The sequence below is a fragment of the Periophthalmus magnuspinnatus genome, chromosome 5, assembly GCF_009829125.3.
Source record: "Periophthalmus magnuspinnatus isolate fPerMag1 chromosome 5, fPerMag1.2.pri, whole genome shotgun sequence".
Classification (NCBI taxonomy): Eukaryota; Metazoa; Chordata; class Actinopteri; order Gobiiformes; family Gobiidae; genus Periophthalmus; species Periophthalmus magnuspinnatus.
The window spans coordinates 154,533-173,469 of NC_047130.1; the positions used below are offsets into that span (position 1 = coordinate 154,533).

Below are 18,937 nucleotides of genomic sequence, written 5' to 3' on the forward strand. Positions count from 1 at the left end.
GTCCTTTGCTTTGGGTCTGAGGATGGATTTATAAATAGGAGACAGATGATGTCTCAGGCCCCCATTTCTGTTCAAGGAAGGATTGTCTTTTCTAACATATATTGCTTCTTTAACCCCTCTCTCTCTCTTCTCTTATGGAGTGTTTAGTTTTAGTGTCACACTCACTGTGTTCTTCACTAAATGGAGTAGACACATTACTTTGTGTCTCAGGGTTTTGTCTTTAGGGCAGGGGTCAGGAACCTATGGCTCACGAGCCAGACATGGCTCTTTTGATGACTGCATCTGGCTCTCAGATAAATCTTAGCTGACATTTGTTAACACAATAAGTAATGAATAAATTATACATAAATACAGAAGTAATCAAATCAAGTAATTCTCAAAAATAAACAATACTCCAGTAAGAAAACCATTTGTCTCCGTCTTTATGCGCTGCCTCACATGATCTCACACACGTGCTGTTTTCCCTCGTGCCGCTATCGCTCTTAAAGTGAAAAAATCAACATTAATGCAATAAAACAAGTGTAGCTTATACATATAATTTATATATAATTCATTTATTAACATTAAAATATTAACACTCTGAATTTGCGCATTACCAAACGTAAACCAAATCTTGGCTCCCACAGATGTTATTAAAAAAAATATTAACGATACATTCAGAGACTTCTTATACTCTACAATTGTTGGACTTGTTTAAAAATTCACACATTTAGTTGTATTCAGAGTTAAAAAATATTGTATGTCTCTCACGGAAATACATTTTAAAATATGTGACTTTTTTAGCTCTCTCGGCTAAAAAGGTTCCCAACCCCTGATTTAGGGTGAACCAGTTTTTGTCTTAAAGTGTTTGTGGGTTTGTTGTCCTGTTTTTTAGCTCTTAGATCTATTGAAGGCTCATTTTGGATCTCCACAAGCAGAGAGGACTTTGTCCACGTGCTGCTCCTCATTCACTTTTCCCTCTGCGTTTGTGTCTCTGTGTTTGTGTCTCTGCGTTTGTGTCTCTGTGTTTGTGTCTCTGCGTTTGTGTCTCTGTGTTTGTGTCTCTGCGTTTGTGTCTCTGTGTTTGTGTCTGTGTTTGTGTCTCTGCGTTTGTGTCTCTGTGTTTGTGTCTGTGTTTGTGTCTCTGCGTTTGTGTCTCTGTGTTTGTGTCTGTGTTTGTGTCTCTGCGTTTGTGTCTCGTGGGCGTCCTGTAAACTTCTACCTGGAGACACTGGTCCTCTGCTGTTGTTACTGCACAAACTAAGAGGGACAGTTTGTTCTATTTGGCTTCTTCCCGTGTGAACTTGATTTTTGGATCCACAGCATTAAAATGTGCAGTAAAAGGCTCCAGATGTTGAGTTTTGATGTTAGTCCAGTTTTTATCCACATATCGATACCAATGTGTGGGTGGAGCCTGGAAATGAGGCCCTTTTATCTCAGTATCCTGCTGTAGCCTCCTCTTTGCTGCCTCCACCGCTCCTGCTGTGGGGACACAAGTGAAAAGAGACGTCACATCAAACGAAACCATGGCCTCATCTGAATCAAACTGGAGATGCTTGATTTTGCTCACAAATTCTGCTGTGTTCTCAATATGGTGCTCCGTGTCACCAGAGGAGCCAGGGTGGTCTTCAGATGTTTCTCCTCATTGTCTGTGATGGAGTCTGTGATACGCACATTGGGTCTGAGCAGGACTCCTTCTTTGTGGATTTTTGGGAGGCCACAGATACAAGGAATCACCAGGATAGAGTCTGTAACACAGCTGTCGATCAATGACGTCCTCCTTCTCCAGCTTCTGTAAACAGTCTGTGATGTTCTTCTTAATCACAGTGTTTCTCTCTTTGTTTGCTGGCAGAATGTTGATGTTCTGGTCCTTTTCTAGAGCAGTGAGAGCCTTCTTTAACTCTGATGTTATGCTGGTGGGAGGAGGTCGACTTTGGAGATTTTAACCTAAAGAAAATAATGATATGATTTTACCTTTTGTTCTTTGTCTTTGATTTTCTTTGTAAAGACGACCTCACTGCTCCAGGACAGGTACAGTTTACACAGAGAGCTCTAGAGCGACCTCTAGTGGTGCTTAAGTGTTCTGCTCTCACCTCCTCACATCAGGGACGACTTCAGACCGTCCTGCTCAAACGTGCCCAAACGTGTCATTCACAGTCTTAAAGTGACAGTATGGAACTTTCCGGAGGTGGAAACTTGACTCCAGCATTCCACGGAAAAGTTGAAGCCATGTTTATACTTTAGAACATTCTCCATGGATAGGTCTGTTTTATGCCATAGTAAGCAAAGAAACAACATTTCCACGGAAAAAAAGCCGGAGGAGGCCAAATAAGAGTCAGGTTTATGGAGATGCAAGCCCATGTTTTATATATATATATATATATATATACTGTATTTTTTCCATAATAAAAAACATGCTTTTATATTACTTTATTTTTGGGCACATCTCCACAGACCTGGAGGGGCTGTGGTCACTTGCAGACTCAATATTATTAAAGACTGAGGAACAGGTCATGACCTCTGACTATAAACACTGATTTTGTGATTTGTCATTCACGTGATCTTAAAGAGAGAGTATTATGCAACATTTGAAGCTTTCGACCGTGTTAAGACGTAGTTTACTCATCAAAACCTGAAGAGGAGAAAGTGAAACATGTCAGTACATTGTTTTTGTTGAATATAGTATTTTCAAAACAATAAATGTGAAAAAGGAGATCTAAATAAGTTTTAAGTAGTAAAATACCCCCTCTTTAAAGGTCCAGAAATCAGACTGTGGTGTGTTTGGAACCACAGTCAGTGAGTAAAACCACTTTTCCATCAAAAACACCAGAGGGTCGTCGTGTCGCTCCAGGCTCATCGTTGGATTGTGTTTTTCAGGACGTTGCAGGAGACGGAGAGCTGCACCACAGAGGAACAAAGCAGCTGTGGTTAAAGTGTGAGCGTATGATTAATATACCTTTAATATACAGTAGTACAACAGAGTTACACAACAGGGAGCGTGATAAAGGCCTGAGTGTGACCTGGTTAGTAAAGGTCCTTCAAAATACTCTGTTCCACCTTGTGATAACTCCTCCTTTTACCTTTGGTTCAGTCGAGATAAGAGGCAACTCCAGGACTGAAATGATCCAAATGATTCTGGAAATGAAGGTGTATGAAGTTTAAAAACACAGTGGAGCACTTCCTGTATCACCACAAGATGACATCACAAGGTGGAACAGAGTGTTTTCCGTTAGAGCCTAAATGTGCAGGGTAAATAATTAGACAAATGTAGAAAAATGAGTCAAAATGTCCTTACAACAGACTTTTAGATTGTGTCATTATATCTACATTGTCTAAGTCAGGGGTCGTGACCTTTAACTCGCAAAGAGCCATTTGGACCCAGTTTCCACGGAAAATAAAACACTGGGAGCCGCAAATACTTTTTGACATCTAAAATAAAGATAACACTGTTTATATTGTTTTGTTTTTTACCTTTAGGCTTAGTGTAAACAGGTATAGTGTGATTATGACAGGGGTCCCCAACCTTTTTGTACCATGGACCAGAATAATGTAGGTTTTATTTTCACAGACCGGCCTCTACATGTGGCAGATGAATATGGCAAAAATAAGTTTAGTGCATAAAAAATACAACTCACCACTTGAGCCCTGCACTTGTTTCTTTGTGATGAGGTGGTCCCATCGAGGAGTAATGGGAGACAATGACACTGTGATTATGTCTAGTGAGTAAATCTTTGGGGAATATGTTTAATCAAATGGTCCCTCAGCACCAGATGATCTTCAACAGGAGATATGACGAAAACATGAATAAATACAAAATATTTAAAACAAACTCACCACAGACTGTTCTATTTAAGTTGTTTTAGATCAATATTTGATTTAAAATGTCCAAGTTATAACGTAATGATCCAGGGGTGTTTCTGAATCCAGGCAGTGCCACAACTGAGCCTCAATCCACAAATCTGACAAAACTGAAATCTGTTCAAAGACAGAACAGTATAAATAATCATGATGAGCTCAATCCACTAAAGCCACTTTACTCACTAAAGGCTCAGTGGAGACTAATGTCCAGAACGGAGTTTTATTGTCATGAGGCAAGTATTATCTGCCTCTTGTGTCTCCCTGTGTGCTCTCCCCCTCCCGCATCTGCCTGAGTCTGGAACGGGGCGGAGTTGCTGGCTCCTCCCGCGCGCACCTGGAGCGCATCAGCGCAGTCACCTCCACCTGCTGCGGAGCTTAAGATGGACGAGCGTCAGACACTCGGTGCCAGACCGTCCGTGGCTGTGTCCCAATTCGCCCACCTGGCCTTAGAATCACCATTGGAAGGGCGGTTCGAAGGGCAGTGACGTAATTTCCGGCGCGACAAGGCCTGTCCCATTTCAACCCACCCGACTGAATGCGGCCGACAAACCTGCCCTTCCCTTTCCACCGTTTCCATGGAGATCGAACGTAACCGAAGCGTGCATCCGTGCACACTTCACGCACTTCTATATCCCATCATGCACTGCGCCTACGCAAAAAAGAGAAGAAAATGGAGTCCGTTGCGCAATACATGTTCAAATGTTTGTACTGGTTTACCTCATCTACAACAGAGCGACATGAAACTGTTAAATCTGAATAAAGTGTTTGATTAAAAAGGAGGAGAGTTACATGGAATAAAGGAATGTGGAGTTACTGCTAGACAATAAGAGACATTATTATCATGAGAAATTATTACTGCAATAAGAATAATGTAAGAATGTTCGTTTCTATTGTGTCAAAGACCAAGAGAAACACAAAGTCAGAAGAGTTTAATGATCCACACAGATAATGTGAACAATGAAGCAACGGACTCTGAGGAAAGGACAGAACAGACAGAACAGACAGAACAGACAGAACAGACAGAACAGACAGAACAGAGTCCTGAGACGGGCACTAAATCTTCATGTGTTCCGGTACATTCCATAGGTCTGCGCCCCCTGGTGGACACGTGTCATTTACCTTCGTGTTATTAAATCAAGACACTAGTTTGATGTAGCTGCACTGCTAGAAAATACCTTATAATAATCAGATGAAAAGAACTGGCACAACACAGAAGGGAAACAGCGCCCTCTACTGTTATTAAAGTGGTGCAGCCACTGGACAAAATACTGAACCATTAAACTGAAATATCCCACTATATGTACAACTAATCAGTGTCTCTGGTTTATAGACTATGAATGTGAAAATGATCCTGTTTCCTCTGTCTCTGTTGTTACGTTTTCACAAGGTTTATTTTGTTTAAGTTATGAAGTAGCTACAATTGAGTAAAAAAAAATCACCTCGAACGTTATATTTGTCTATTGATATTCAATCTAAACAGAAAGAAACGGCTGTGACGACGACATCTTGACTTTTCTTCTATTAAATAATAAATCATTAAAAATATCGTACATAATGTGCGTATCGTACGCTCAAAGACAGAGGTGGAAGTGCGGTCTGTGGTGTGGACCTGTCCCACTTCAGCAAGATGGAGACGACACTGAGGACACACTCTCGACCGGAACCTTGAAACTACACTTTGAAGAGAACTTCGTAAGGACCCTTGAAGGGTGCATTTGGCGAATTGAGACACAGCCCGCGTGTCAGCGTACATGCCTCAGTCTAGCTGTGTATTGGTGTTGCCTGTTACTTACCTGATTTCTGTACCTTCCAGATTCCTGCTCTCGCTCGTCCCTGCTCCTGCCTCCGCGCTCCAGCCCCGGTACCGTCCTCCTCACTGCCCTCCTCCTGTCCCGTCTTGGTCTCCGGCCCTGGCTGTCTTCGTGCCCGCCCTGGACATCTCTGCCTGGCGTGCTCTGGTCTCACCCTGATCCTGTCCTCGTCTCGGTCCTGGTTTCCCGTCCCTGCTCGGCACCACTCCCGTCTGGGTCGCCTCCCGCTCTGTGTGTGTGTGTGTGTGTGTGTGCGTGTGTGTGTGTGTGTGTGAGGGTGTGTGTGTGTGGGTGTGTGGGTGTGTCTATTAAGACTGAACTTTCACTACCTGTAAATAAAACCCTGTAAACCTGTCCCGAGTCCTGCACGTCTTTGGTCCGCTACAAAAACCGTTACGACCTTTTTCAGCACAAAAAAAACACAAAAAGTTAATTAAAAAAGTTAATAGAGGTTTGTAGATTATTCTTTGTAAAGGACAGTTTTCAAAAGTCAAATGTAATTCACTAATATTTAAGTTTATATACCTCCTCGTTAAAATCAATTATTTTCAGTGATATTTGTATAAGACAATGACAGAAAGCTTTCAAACTTGTATTTATTTATTTGAAATATTAATGAGGAATTTACTCCCAGAATCTCAAAGCGGATGGTCTTTAAATTTCATTTTCAAAAATTCATATACGACTTGTGAAAAAATTCACAAATTTGGCATGAACATCTGTGTTATAATGAACAAAAATCCAATGAAGACTCACCTCTGTTTCCAGCCGAGCAGGTGTGAAAATGTCATAAATGTCTCATTGGACTGAATGGAGTAGTTTTACTTAGATGATTTTGGGGGAGGGGCGATGTAAGTGGGATCATCGCGGTGGCGTGTGCCCCGCGGTTGCAAGGGGTGGCGAGGGCCTTTAACACTGCTTGCAGTTTTAATTATTATTATTATTATTGGACATGTCTCTTTGTAATTATTTTGTAGATAAGTTGAGTTCTCACACTGGCTTCTGTCATATACATAAATTCAAAAAGAGCCAACCTTGTGAACGGCTCTTTAAAATAAATAGATCCAAAAGATTTGGATCCATTTATTTTAAATTTGGATGGATATATATATATATATATATATATATATATATATATATATATATATATATATATATATATATATATATATATATAGCTTGAAGGTTCTACAGTATCTTTGCTGTTCCTGCACTTTTCTGGTCCCACAGGATCTTGGCTCATTCTCCGTGACCTTTGGAGGTGATTCCCACATTGACCTCGGGGTCTCTCGTCTCTGCACAGATGGAACACGTTCCAAATACTCTATGTAAGACTTTTTTTTTTTTTTTCTTTAGATTTAGCCAAAAAAATCTAATATCAAAGTGGTAAATGTTTTAAACACACTTTAACAAAACACAAAATCCAGTGTGTCCCATAAACAGAGGAGATTATGGAGCCTCCATCATTAAAATGTGAAAAAGTTGAACAGTAGATACTTGTTTAACTTTCACAATGACATATAAAAGTAACTATTGATAAAAAGAAACATTTCAAGATTAAATAGAAGCACTACGTCATATTTTACTCAATTTTTTTGTATGTAAATTAATGGCAAATATTAAGCAAAAATATTATTCAAGCTTTAATCACGTTATGACTGTAATTCCATTATTAAAAGTTCATAGACGAAGTGATGTCTGTTCAGTTACAGTTTAACTCAAAACTGACGTGGAAATGAGCGAGAGCTGCACAGGCTCATGTGACTGAATGTGGATATTATTAAACACAACACTTTGACTTTGAGACACTGTAAAAGTCCCACACTGGAGACACTGTAAAAGTCCCTCACTGGAGACACTGTAAAAGTCCCACACTGGAGACACTGTAAAAGTCCCACACTGGAGACACTGTAAAAGTCCCACACTGGAGACACTGTAAAAGTCCCTCACTGGAGACACTGTAAAAGTCCCTCACTGGAGACACTGTAAAAGTCCCTCACTGGAGACACTGTAAAAGTCCCACACTGGAGACACTGTTTCTGCAGCTCTTCTGTTACTGGTAAGAAAATCCATTGAGCTTTTGGCTCAGACGTTTAAACCCAGAGGCTAAAACGTGAGTGGTGCATTTGTTGCTGCAGTTGTGACTTGTGTTGTGACCTGAGTTCACTCAGTTGTGACTTGTGTCGTGACCTGAGTTCATTCAGTTGTGACCTGAGTTCATTCAGTTGTGACCTGAGTTCATTCAGTTGTGACTTGTGTTGTGACCTGAGTTCATTCAGTTGTGACTTGTGTTGTGACCTGAGTTCATTCAGTTGTGACCTGAGTTCATTCAGTTGTGACCTGAGTTCATTCAGTTGTGACTTGTGTCATGACCTGAGTTCACTCAGTTGTGACCTGAGTTCACTCAGTTGTGACCTGAGTTCATTCAGTTGTGTCTTGTGTTGTGACCTGAGTTCACTCAGTTGTGACTTGTGTTGTGACCTGAGTTCACTCAGTTGTGTCTTGTGTTGTGACCTGAGCTGCTGTTCATTCAGTTGGAGTATTTGTTGTTTAATCTCAGAACAGTTCGGTCACACTGACCAGAAGCGTCTTGAGTTCACATATTGTTCGTATCGAGCTTAAACTCATGTTTTCCTCTGGTGTCCTACATTTCTTAACCAAAACGTATAAACTTACCTGACAGGAGTGTGGCTAAAGTTTTGTAACAGCTGCTCCTTCTTCTTTTTCAGGATCCTGTTCCTATAACATTAAATTATATATATTCACTCTTCAAAGTCTACAACATTATATTTGGCAAAGCTTATTAACTTACTCTGTGTTTTGGACAGAAATATGACCTAATGTTCACCTTTTCTCCATGTTTGGACTTATTCTGCTCCTTTACTTTATGTAAAATGTGTAACAGTAAAGAAAACTGACTTTCTAAATTATATAACGAGGTTTTGTTGACATTAGATAAACATTTTTGCCGATTTTCTGTCTCTTTGGCGCGAAAACTGACACTAACGGACAGCCCTGACACGCGCATGCGCGTCACCAGTGCAACGGACTAAACCAATGTGCAACAACAGAGAGGGGAGGATGGACTAAACCAATGTGTTACAACACGAGGGGTGATCAGGTTTTCATTTTCAGACTTATTTAATGTCAGTGAACTGTGTGGATACTGTGTACATTATAATATAGACATAGTTGGGTTTTTTGTTTTTTTTACCATAATTCACTTGTTGTCATAAAGCGTTAATGCAGAGGGAGGGGGTGATTTCCGCCTATATGTATATAACAGTACAAGTACATGTATATAACAGTACAAGTACATGTATATAACAGTACAATTACATGTATATAACAGTATAAATACATGTATATAACAGTATAAGTACATGTATATAACAGTACAAGTACATGTATATAACAGTACAAGTACATGTATATAACAGTATAAGTACATGTATATAACAGTATATAATAGTTTATGTTCTAATGTTTGTTTTTTCTTAAACCATAACACTCTCTTAAATTATGTATATAACAGTATAAATATAAGTATATATAACATGCGTTTTCTTAAATCACAGTGACTAAGTACGTGTATATAACAGTATTTGTATATATAATAACATAATTTGATGTTGTAATGTTTGTTTTTTCTTAAATCATAACTCTGTGTTAAATCACAGTGACTAAGTACATGTATATAACAGTATTTGTATATATAATAACATAATTTGATGTTGTAATGTTTGTTTTTTTTCTTAAATCATAACTCTTTTAAATCACAGTGACTCAGCGTTTTCCCGGCGCGTGACCGCCGCACTGACGCACGGTCAGCTGACTGTCCGGGGAAAATCCCCGCCCTGTTACAGCTCGCCTCTGATTGGCCCACTCCCCGGAAGTGTCGGGCCGTGCGGCCAATGGGAACGCGCTGTGTTTGTAAACATAAGAGCCTGGTTTTAATGCTGCGTCAAACTCTGCTCCTCCAGAGGTTTGTGCGCCGTGCTCCGAAGTGTCCAAGGATAAAGTATCCGCTTTAACACACCCAGACCCGGATACAGCCCGAGATACAGCCCGAGATACAGCCCGAGATACAGCCCGAGATACAGCCCGAGATACAGCCCGAGAGTCTCCAGAGTCTGCGGTGAGTGTTTACTGTTGTAAATAGTTTACACAGATTGAATGGTGCGTCATGTCTCTTTGTTAAAGTCTGATTTGAGGCCCAGCTTTGGTCCTGGTTTGTATCTCATTTATAGCTCCACTTTAAACCTGCATTTACCCCTGGGTTAGTCCTGGTTTAGTCCTGGTATAGTCCTGGTTTAGTCCTGGTTTAGTCCTGGTATAGTCCTGGTTTAGTCCTGGTTTAGTCCTGGTATAGTCCTGGTATAGTCCTGGTTTAGTCCTGGTTTAGTCCTGGTTTAGTCCTGGTTTAGTCCTGGTTTAGTCCTGGTTTAGTCCTGGTATAGTCCTGGTATAGTCCTGGTATAGTCCTGGTTTAGTCCTGGTTTAGTCCTGGTTTAGTCCTGGTTTAGTCCTGGTATAGTCCTGGGTTAGTCCTGGGTTAGTCCTTGTTTTTCTTGCTGCGTACTTCATACTTGTGTCACTTCCGTGTTTGTCTTGTGGCGTCTGTAGAGGGTTTGGCAGCACAAACTTGTTCTTATCTTTACTTTATGGAGCCATTCAGCTGTTCACCTGCTCCCTGTTTACAGGAGCCTGTTTGTCATCCCATGATTTGGCAGATTTTTATGATATTTCTTCTCTTCCTGTTTCTACTTAAGTGGAAAATATGTCTGTATTTTCTATAACTAGATTCCTGTTACCTAAATGATGACATCACAAGAGTGTTTTCAGTTTGAGAGAAGAACTCAGCCTAAATCGTCAGGGGTTGTGTGTTAAACATGTGTGAATAAAACAAAAACACTCCAGGTCTGTTTGAGACCAGGAGACAGTGTTATAACATAGATCCAATATGGGCCCTTTAAGTAACAGTATTTGACTCTTTGGTTTGTCTCTGCCCTCTCTCCGTAGGTCTGCCGTAAACATGTCGGTGACAGTGAAGGCCTACCTTCTGGGCAAAGAGGATACGGTGAAGGAGATCCGGCGTTTCACCGTGGACCATGACGTCAGCGCCAGCTTCGAGTATCTGAGCCGCAAAGTCACCGCAGCCTTCAGCCACCTGCAAAACCTGTCCTTCACCCTCTTCTATAAAGGTACACACAGCCACGTAACTACTACGGGACCAAACCAGGACCAAACCGGGACTAAACCGGGACTAAAACGGGACCAAACCGGGACCAAACCGGGACCAAACCGGGACCAAACCGGGACCAAACCGGGACCAAACTGGGACCTAAACCTGACAGGAGGTGTATCCTGACTAAACCAAGTCTAAACGAGTACTGAACCAGGACTAAGTGAGTGAGGCGGCACAAAAGCAGGGCCATATTAAATCATGTCTAAACCAGACTAACACAGGACATCAGGTCAGAGGCAGATGCCTTGTACATAGAGAACTGTCCAACTAGTTTGAATAGGTCAACAATGCTAACATTAGCATGCTAAACACTGTAGTTGTTAATAAGCAGCAGTTCATGACCTGCAGTTTCCTTGAATCATGTTTCACATTTTTGTAGTTACAGCATTCATGCATGTGTGCATCCTCAGCGTGTTGTTAGCGTGTTGTTAGCGTGTTGTTAGCATGTTAGGGTTAGCGTGACAGTGCAGCTCTGAGCAGAACTGGTTCCACTCGACCAAGAACAAAAACAGCAGTTACAGAACCAGTCAATCCACCCAACTCTGCTCCATAGTGTCCACATACAGATCGTACCAACAGGATGAGCACAGGTCTGGTCCTGGTTTAGTCCTGGTTTAGACCTGGTTTAGTCCTAGATTAGACCTGGTTTAGACCCTAGTCTGGTCCTGGTTTAGACCCTGGTCTGGTCCTGGTTTAGTCCTGGTTTAGACCCTAGTCTGGTCCTGGTGTAGACCTGGATAGAATGAATATTTCACTCTAAATCAACACTTGAAAAGGCCTATTCAAATGGAAGTGATCCAAATCTTATACGGTCTGAACATAATTATATATGTGAGTGTGTCTGTGTGTAATATATATATATATATATATATATATATATATATATATATATACATACAGAACATGTGTCATTCAACCACACCTATGTGCAATACTCAAGTCACTTTACGAAGATGTTCTATTAGAGTCTATTTTTAGTTTATTTTTAAATTATTTTAAGCTATTTATCCATTATCTTGTTTTATTGCATGTTCCATTTTCCTTCTGTTCTTTAACTGTGTGGTGCAATACTGGAATTTCCCCACTGTGGGACTAATAAAGGCAGATCTGATCTTACACACACCTGGTCCAGCCCGTTCTTACTCCTGTTTTGTGTTTCAGATGAGGATGAGGATATGGTGGCTTTCTCCTCTGATGACGAGCTGGTGATGGCTCTGGCCTGTGTCAAAGACAACACCTTCAGACTCTACATCAAAGGTAACACTCCCGCCATTTTGGGTCACGGCGCATCCCTGCCATTTTGGCTCTGCATGAAGGGCTCAGAGCCAATAACCACATGTTACTGTTGGACTTAACCCAGCATGACTCAGGGCTTAAGGCATTTCCTCTACACTGGTTATGATGTGGTTTGGTAACAAAGGAGTTATAATAGCAGTGAAGACAGGAGGAGTAACAGGAGGAGTAAAATATCTTCTATCTATGTTATGTTTTTTAAGTACAGTGTCAGAGTGGACTCGATGTTCCAGGTGCAGAGCCGTGTTTGTGTTCTATATCAACAGTTATGAAAATGTATCATCACATGAGAATCTGAGCCAAAATGTCCACTTCATGTCAAAGCTGTTCCAAAACCCTGTAGCAGTTTCATGAACAGTTCGAGTGTTAGTCGCATCACTGAATTCTGCTCTTCTTGTGCTTTTCCAGAGAAGAAGGAGCATCGGCGTGACTTCCCCGCTTACGCCTTTCCTCCATTTGGATTCCCACCTTTTCACCACGCCCCGCCTCCTGGACCCCACGCCCCACCCCCAGGCCCACATGCCCCGCCCCATGGGCCCCAGGTCCCTCCTCCCGGCCCGCCTGGCCCACCCCCTGGACCGTTTGGGCCGTTCGGACCGCATTGCCCTCCGGTGGTCCACCCCGGCGTGACCTGCGATGGCTGTGAGGGGCCGGTGACAGGGACCCGCTTCAAGTGCTCCGTCTGCCCCAACTACGACCTGTGCGGCAGCTGCCAGGCCAAAGGAGTGCACACTGAGCACGTGCTGCTGCCCATCTGGCACCCCATACAGGTACGAGCCGGTACGAGCCGCGCCGGTACGAGCCGCGCCGGTACGAGCCGCGCCGGTACGAGCCGCGCCGGTACGAGCCGGGGATGAACTGTAGTACACAAGTCATGGACAAGTGGGAACTGCAGTGGTAGCAATAGTTATTTTGTAGTAGTAAGTGGCCTGGAGTAGTGGCAGTAATTGTAGTGATATGGTTATAGTACTAATGTAGTCATAGTTATATTTGTAGTTGCTGTAGTAGTAGTAACACTAGTAGTAATATATGTAGTAACAGTAGTATTTGTCTCTCAGCATTGGCTCCCTCGGGGGAAGTGGATGAAGTGGATGAGACACTGCGTGTTGAACCAGAACCGTGGAGCCCAGGCCTCCAACCAGGCCCAGAACTCCAACCAGGCCAGACCCAACGGTGAACCCAACCCTGGGCCCGAGGAGCCTGGACCCTCCTCTGGTAAGTCATGTACTCTGATACCAGCTTTAGTCCTGCTTCAGACCTGCTTTAGACCTGCTTTAGACCTGCTTTAGACCTGCTTTAGACCTGCTTTAGACCTGCTTTAGACCTGCTTTAGACCTGCTTTAGACCTGCTTTAGACCTGCTTCAGACCTGCTTTAGACCTGCTTCAGACCTGCTTTAGACCTGCTTTAGACCTGCTTTAGACCTGCTTCAGACCTGCTTTAGACCTGGTTTAGACCTACTTTGCTCCTTTTCTACCCTGATTTCTGATTTTGGATGCCTTTTTAGAGGCCCAGACCAATGTGGACTTCCTGAAGAACATTGGAGAAGGAGTGGCGGCCATGTTGAGTCCTCTGGGTGAGTTTTAATAAAACACAGAGCGTGGTTTGGTACAGCAGAGGCCCCTGTGTCCTCCGCCATTTTGATCCTGTATAGTACATCTGTATTTGTATTGACTTGCGGTGCCTTGTGTTAAAGGGATTGACGTGGACATCGACGTAGAACATGAGGGACAGCGCACCAAAGTGACTCCGCCCAATCAGAGCGCTGACATGGACATGGAGGCGGAAGTGGACGGGTCTGCTGCAGGAGAGGGCGGAGCTAAAGAGGCTCCGGCAGCGGTAAGCCACATATAGTAATTCTGCTGTAGACCTGGCTTAGTTCTATTGATACTTTGCAGCTGGTGTCATCAGCATTCACTGTGGGGGTGAAGCTAACTGTAGGCACTGCTCTGTCTGAAGTTCTCAAGTTAGACTTTAATCTGAGCTTTGTTTTAACACAATCTGACCTTAAAGAACTGACTTATCTGCTGACTGAGCTGCTCATCCAAGCCGCTTCTTCAGTTCTGTTTAGATGATACATTTAAAGAGCACATTTTCAGGAGCTTGTGATCAGTCTGAGCTCATGGCCCTGTTTAGGAGTTTGATTTTCAACAAAAGGTGAGAGTGACTCACTGAAAATCTGTTGGCTAATGCTAATGCTAGCAATCTTGTGACTGTAATTTTATGTGGGAGAGACTTAACTGCACAGATCAGCTCATCTGTTGTGGTTCCAACTCTTTAGTGTCAGACTGTGTCACATAAAAACTCTAATTTGAGTAACAGAGTTTCAGACAGAGCAGTGCCTGTAGTTGGCGTCACACCCCTGTGAATGTCGACGTCAGCTGCACAGTTTTAATCGGTTGTGTTCACATTCTAGAATCTGATGATGTAATGTAATAAAGTAACATGATGTGGTTGGTGTTTTGTTTTCCGCAGACTGGCTCTGATGAGGAGTGGACTGACCTGTGCTGTAAGGAGGTGGACCCCTCGACCGGGGAGCTGCAGTCTCTGGACCCTAAAGACCTGGAGATGGCCCCCAGCCCCGAACCCAAGACCACCCCAAACCAGGACCCCAACCCACCCACCGGCCCCAACCCACCCACCGGCCCCAACCCAGGACCCAGTGGACTCAGAGAGGCAGCACTCTACCCCCACCTCCCTGAAGGTAAGACATGTGACAGGTCAAGAGTCCCTGGCACACACTTGTCCCTGTCACACACTTGTCCCTGTCACACACACGTCCCTGTCACACACACGTCCCTGTCACACACACTTGTCCCTGTCACACACACTTGTCCCTGTCACACACACTTGTCCCTGTCACACACTTGTCCCTGTCACACACTTGTCCCTGTCACACACACACACGTCCCTGTCACACACACACACGTCCCTGTCTCACACACTTGTCCCTGTCACACACACACGTCCCTGTCACACACACGTCCCTGTCACACACACTTGTCCCTGTCACACACACTTGTCCCTGTCACACACACACGTCCCTGTCACACACACGTCCCTGTCACACACACTTGTCCCTGTCACACACACGTCCCTGTCACACACACTTGTCCCTGTCACACACACTTGTCCCTGTCACACACACACACGTCCCTGTCACACACACTTGTCCCTGTCACACACACACTTGTCCCTGTCACACACACACTTGTCCCTGTCACACACACACACGTCCCTGTCACACACACTTGTCCCTGTCACACACACACTTGTCCCTGTCACACACACTTGTCCCTGTCACACACACTTGTCCCTGTCACACACACACACGTCCCTGTCACACACACTTGTCCCTGTCACACACACACTTGTCCCTGTCACACACACTTGTCCCTGTCACACACACACATCCCTGTCACACACACACATCCCTGTCACACACACGTCCCTGTCACACTTGATATTTGATGTCTTCTCGTCTGGTTGCAGAGGCGGACCCTCGCCTGGTGGAGGCGCTGTCTCAGATGTTGTCCATGGGCTTCACAGATGAGGGGGGGTGGCTGACCCGACTGCTCCAGGCCAAAGGAGGCGACATCGGAGCGGCTCTGGACGCCATCCAGTATAACGCCAACAACAAACGCAGCTAAAGCTAATGCTAAAGCTAACTGCTCCGGTCACACTCGCCCCAGACCTCTGTCCCTAAACCCCACGTCCTCTTACATCTGTGTAATCTGTGTTGAGAAGTAAATAAGTACACTGAAAATACGTACTCTGAATACTGACACCACCAAATGGAAAAGTAACTGTACTCATTTTTAGTAATTGTAATCTGGTAATCAGTTATTTTGTGCTGCAAACTGCACAGAATCAGAAAGTTTATGAAACAAAGATGAAACTGTTTTTAATCCTGTTGCATCTTCACAATTATAATAATATGCAACTCAGTGTTAAAGTATTTAGAGTATACAGAATAAAGTACTCTGATTGGACCATGTACTACAACACAGTACAAAACACATTTTAATTTGAAAATGTTTTTATTTCCAGAATACTAAACACTCAAAGTATTCTTCATCACTGGTTTATCTGAAAGAGGCGCCGTAAAGTCTCATTTCCTCTAAAACTGTTCTGTTTGGGGCGAGTGTTTTCTTTTCTAAATGATCTGTTCTTGTTTTAATCAGCATTTAACCACTGTGATTTTGATCATATCTTTGTTTTTTTTTACTATAATTCTCTTTCCACGTTCAGTCTGTGAGAATAAACAGCAAACAAAAAGTACCTCTGTGTTTTTAGAGCTGTTTTTACACAACATAAAATACAATATACACAATATTATAAACAATAAAATACATGTTTAATAAAATACATGTTTAGGATGGATCAGAAAACACATAAACTTATAACTTATATCCGAAGGAGCAGTGCAGAAAGTCAAACTTGTAACCGAGTAATAGTAAAGTACTGCACTTAAGTCGAATTTTTAGGTATTGGTAATGTGCTTAACTACATTTTACAGTGGATACTTTTTACTTTTACTTCACTATATTTGAGAGCAGTATTTGTATTTTTTGCTCCACTACATTTTTTAACTGGACTGGAAGGTAACAAGTACTTTTCGTAGGATTTGAGGCCTTATTTTATGGCAAAAAATCTCCCACTATTGCAAAGAAATACACACAACGAACACTGAGCCTCAGTATCATGTTCGAAATATAGTTGTAGTTGAGTAAATGTGAGTGAACAGACTCTGAGCATGTTTGTGTGGCTCTGCAGGTCAGAGCATGTGCTGTTTGTACTACTGCCCACTGGGGGCGCTATAGGACAACGACAAGACACTTGGACCGACTGTGTAAAAGGCTCTGGAGGTTTGTGCAAGAATGATCTGTTCAATAGGAAGGGGTAGATGATGATGATAATAATAATAATAATAATAATAATAATAATAATAATAATAATAATAAATGCTCCTTTGATACATTTGACACGAGTTATGAAGAAAACTACTTAAAATAAGTTTCAGTTTTCAGTTCTCAGACGTCTGTTCAGGACAAGGCTCATGACTGAAATTAACTTTTATTTCGACTCTAAACGTGGCTGAACAAACGTTAACATTTATTTGGCATCAACAAACTTTTACAACTCGTCTCTGAAAGTTTGGCACGAAATGACTCACTGTTCAGATCGTTTCATAATTTAACAAAGTCTTTACAACAAAAACTGGATCTCTGTGGCTTTAAGGCGGCATCAGGTCCTCAGGTGTAGTCCCGGTGTGATCCTGGTGTGATCCAGGTGTACTCCTGCTGTCCTCCTGCTGTCCTCCTGCTGTCCTCCTGCTGTCCTCCTTCTGTCCTCCTTCTGTCCTCCTTCTGTCCTCCTTCTGTCCTCAGTTGAAGCTCAGGTCCAGGTTGTGGGCCATCAGTTCGTCCTCCACATTCTCTAAAGCCCATCTGTGTTCGACGACCTGCAGAGCCTCCCACTCACTCTGTGGACCAAAGACAAACTGAGGACTGAGTGGACACTCCACTCGTCCCTCCTCCACTCGTCCCTCCTCCACTCGTCCCTCCTCCACTCGTCCCTCCTCCACTCGTCCCTCCTCCTCTCCTCCACCCTCCTCTCCTCCAGCTTCCTTCTAGATGGAGTCTTACCTTGAAGGCCTTGTTGGGGTCTGGGGGCATGCTCATGGCCGACCCGGTCATCTGGTCCTGGAGGATCTGGGTCTGGTCCACATCTGCAACAGAGACACTTCAGGAAGAACCGGGACTGGACCGGGACCGGGACTGGACCGGGACCGGACCGGGACCGGACCGGGACTGGACCGGGACTAATCTGGGGCTGGGACAGGCTGTATAATCTGTCTGATCAAATAAACACCTGCTCTACAAAACTCCTCATGTTACTGGATCTGAATATTTTTAATGGAAATGATTAAGAAAATATATAATGAAGGAATTTGAATTTTGTGTTGCATCATGAGAGAAATAAAACCCTAAAATAGAGAGCTCCTTCATTTTGTGAACGTTAAATCTGTTCATTTAAAGGATTAAATTCAAATGTGTAAGAGCCGGCGACACATTTACAAAACCCATGGATTTAAGTTTGTGATTTTTAAGTTTGTTTAATCAAATGAACAGTGTTTATCAAGTATCTGGGATCGTTTGTTTAAACTCCTCTCTGCCTAATCAATCGAATATTAACGACAGTTAATTAGGCTAATGACAAAACAGAAACAGTTTTTTTAATCGATATGAGACTGAGGTTCAAATAAAACAAAGGAAAAAAACAATAGCGACGTAAAATACAGAGGCTTCTTCACTTTAGCTCATCCTGGAGCAACAATCGACAATCTCTGAACCGCTCAGAAGTTTATGTAGGTTTAGAGATCTGTAGGTCTGTGGTAGATCTGAAGGTCTGTAGGTCTGTGGTAGGTCTGTGTGTAGGTCTGTAGGTCTGTAGGTCTGTGGTAGATCTGTAGATCTGTGGTAGATTTGTAGGTCTGTGTGTAGGTCTATGGTAGGTCTGTAGGTGACTCTACAGGGACTAAACCAGGTTTACTCCAGACTCACAGTTGTCGTGGCCCAGGACCAGGCCGTACATCCTGCGGAGCCCAAACACGTTGAGGAAGTACCAGGAGGCGGAGCTCACCCTAAAACCAGACAGAACCAGGTTAGAACCAGCCCTGACTCCGCCCCCTGACTCCACCCCCTGACTCCGCCCCCTGACTCCGCCCCCTGACTCCGCCCCCTGAC

At 43.2% G+C, this 18,937-nt stretch overlaps 2 protein-coding genes across 2 annotated transcripts in view; one reads left to right on the forward strand and one right to left on the reverse strand.

Annotated features, from left to right (window-relative positions):
* The first annotated feature begins 9,679 nt into the window (after positions 1-9,679).
* Positions 9,680-15,839, forward strand: sqstm1 (sequestosome 1). The gene is made up of 10 exons (XM_055222149.1): positions 9,680-9,696; positions 9,745-9,786; positions 10,671-10,852; positions 12,058-12,153; positions 12,598-12,959; positions 13,248-13,404; positions 13,696-13,764; positions 13,885-14,027; positions 14,664-14,892; positions 15,681-15,839. The coding sequence occupies exons 3-10, from the start codon at positions 10,684-10,686 to the stop codon at positions 15,836-15,838; spliced, it is 1,383 nt and encodes a 460-aa protein (XP_055078124.1). The 5' UTR covers positions 9,680-9,696; positions 9,745-9,786; positions 10,671-10,683; the 3' UTR covers position 15,839.
* A 665-nt stretch (positions 15,840-16,504) lies between these two features.
* The window catches only part of LOC117370902 (ER membrane protein complex subunit 3-like), a 12,390-nt gene continuing 9,957 nt past the window's right edge, over positions 16,505-18,937 (reverse strand). The window contains exons 7-9 of the mRNA XM_033966450.2: positions 18,755-18,834; positions 17,837-17,919; positions 16,505-17,673 (exon numbers count right to left, since the gene is read on the reverse strand). Coding sequence (XP_033822341.1) covers positions 17,575-17,673; positions 17,837-17,919; positions 18,755-18,834 — 262 coding nt within the window. The 3' untranslated portion in view covers positions 16,505-17,574. The remainder of the gene's footprint in view (positions 17,674-17,836; positions 17,920-18,754; positions 18,835-18,937) is intronic.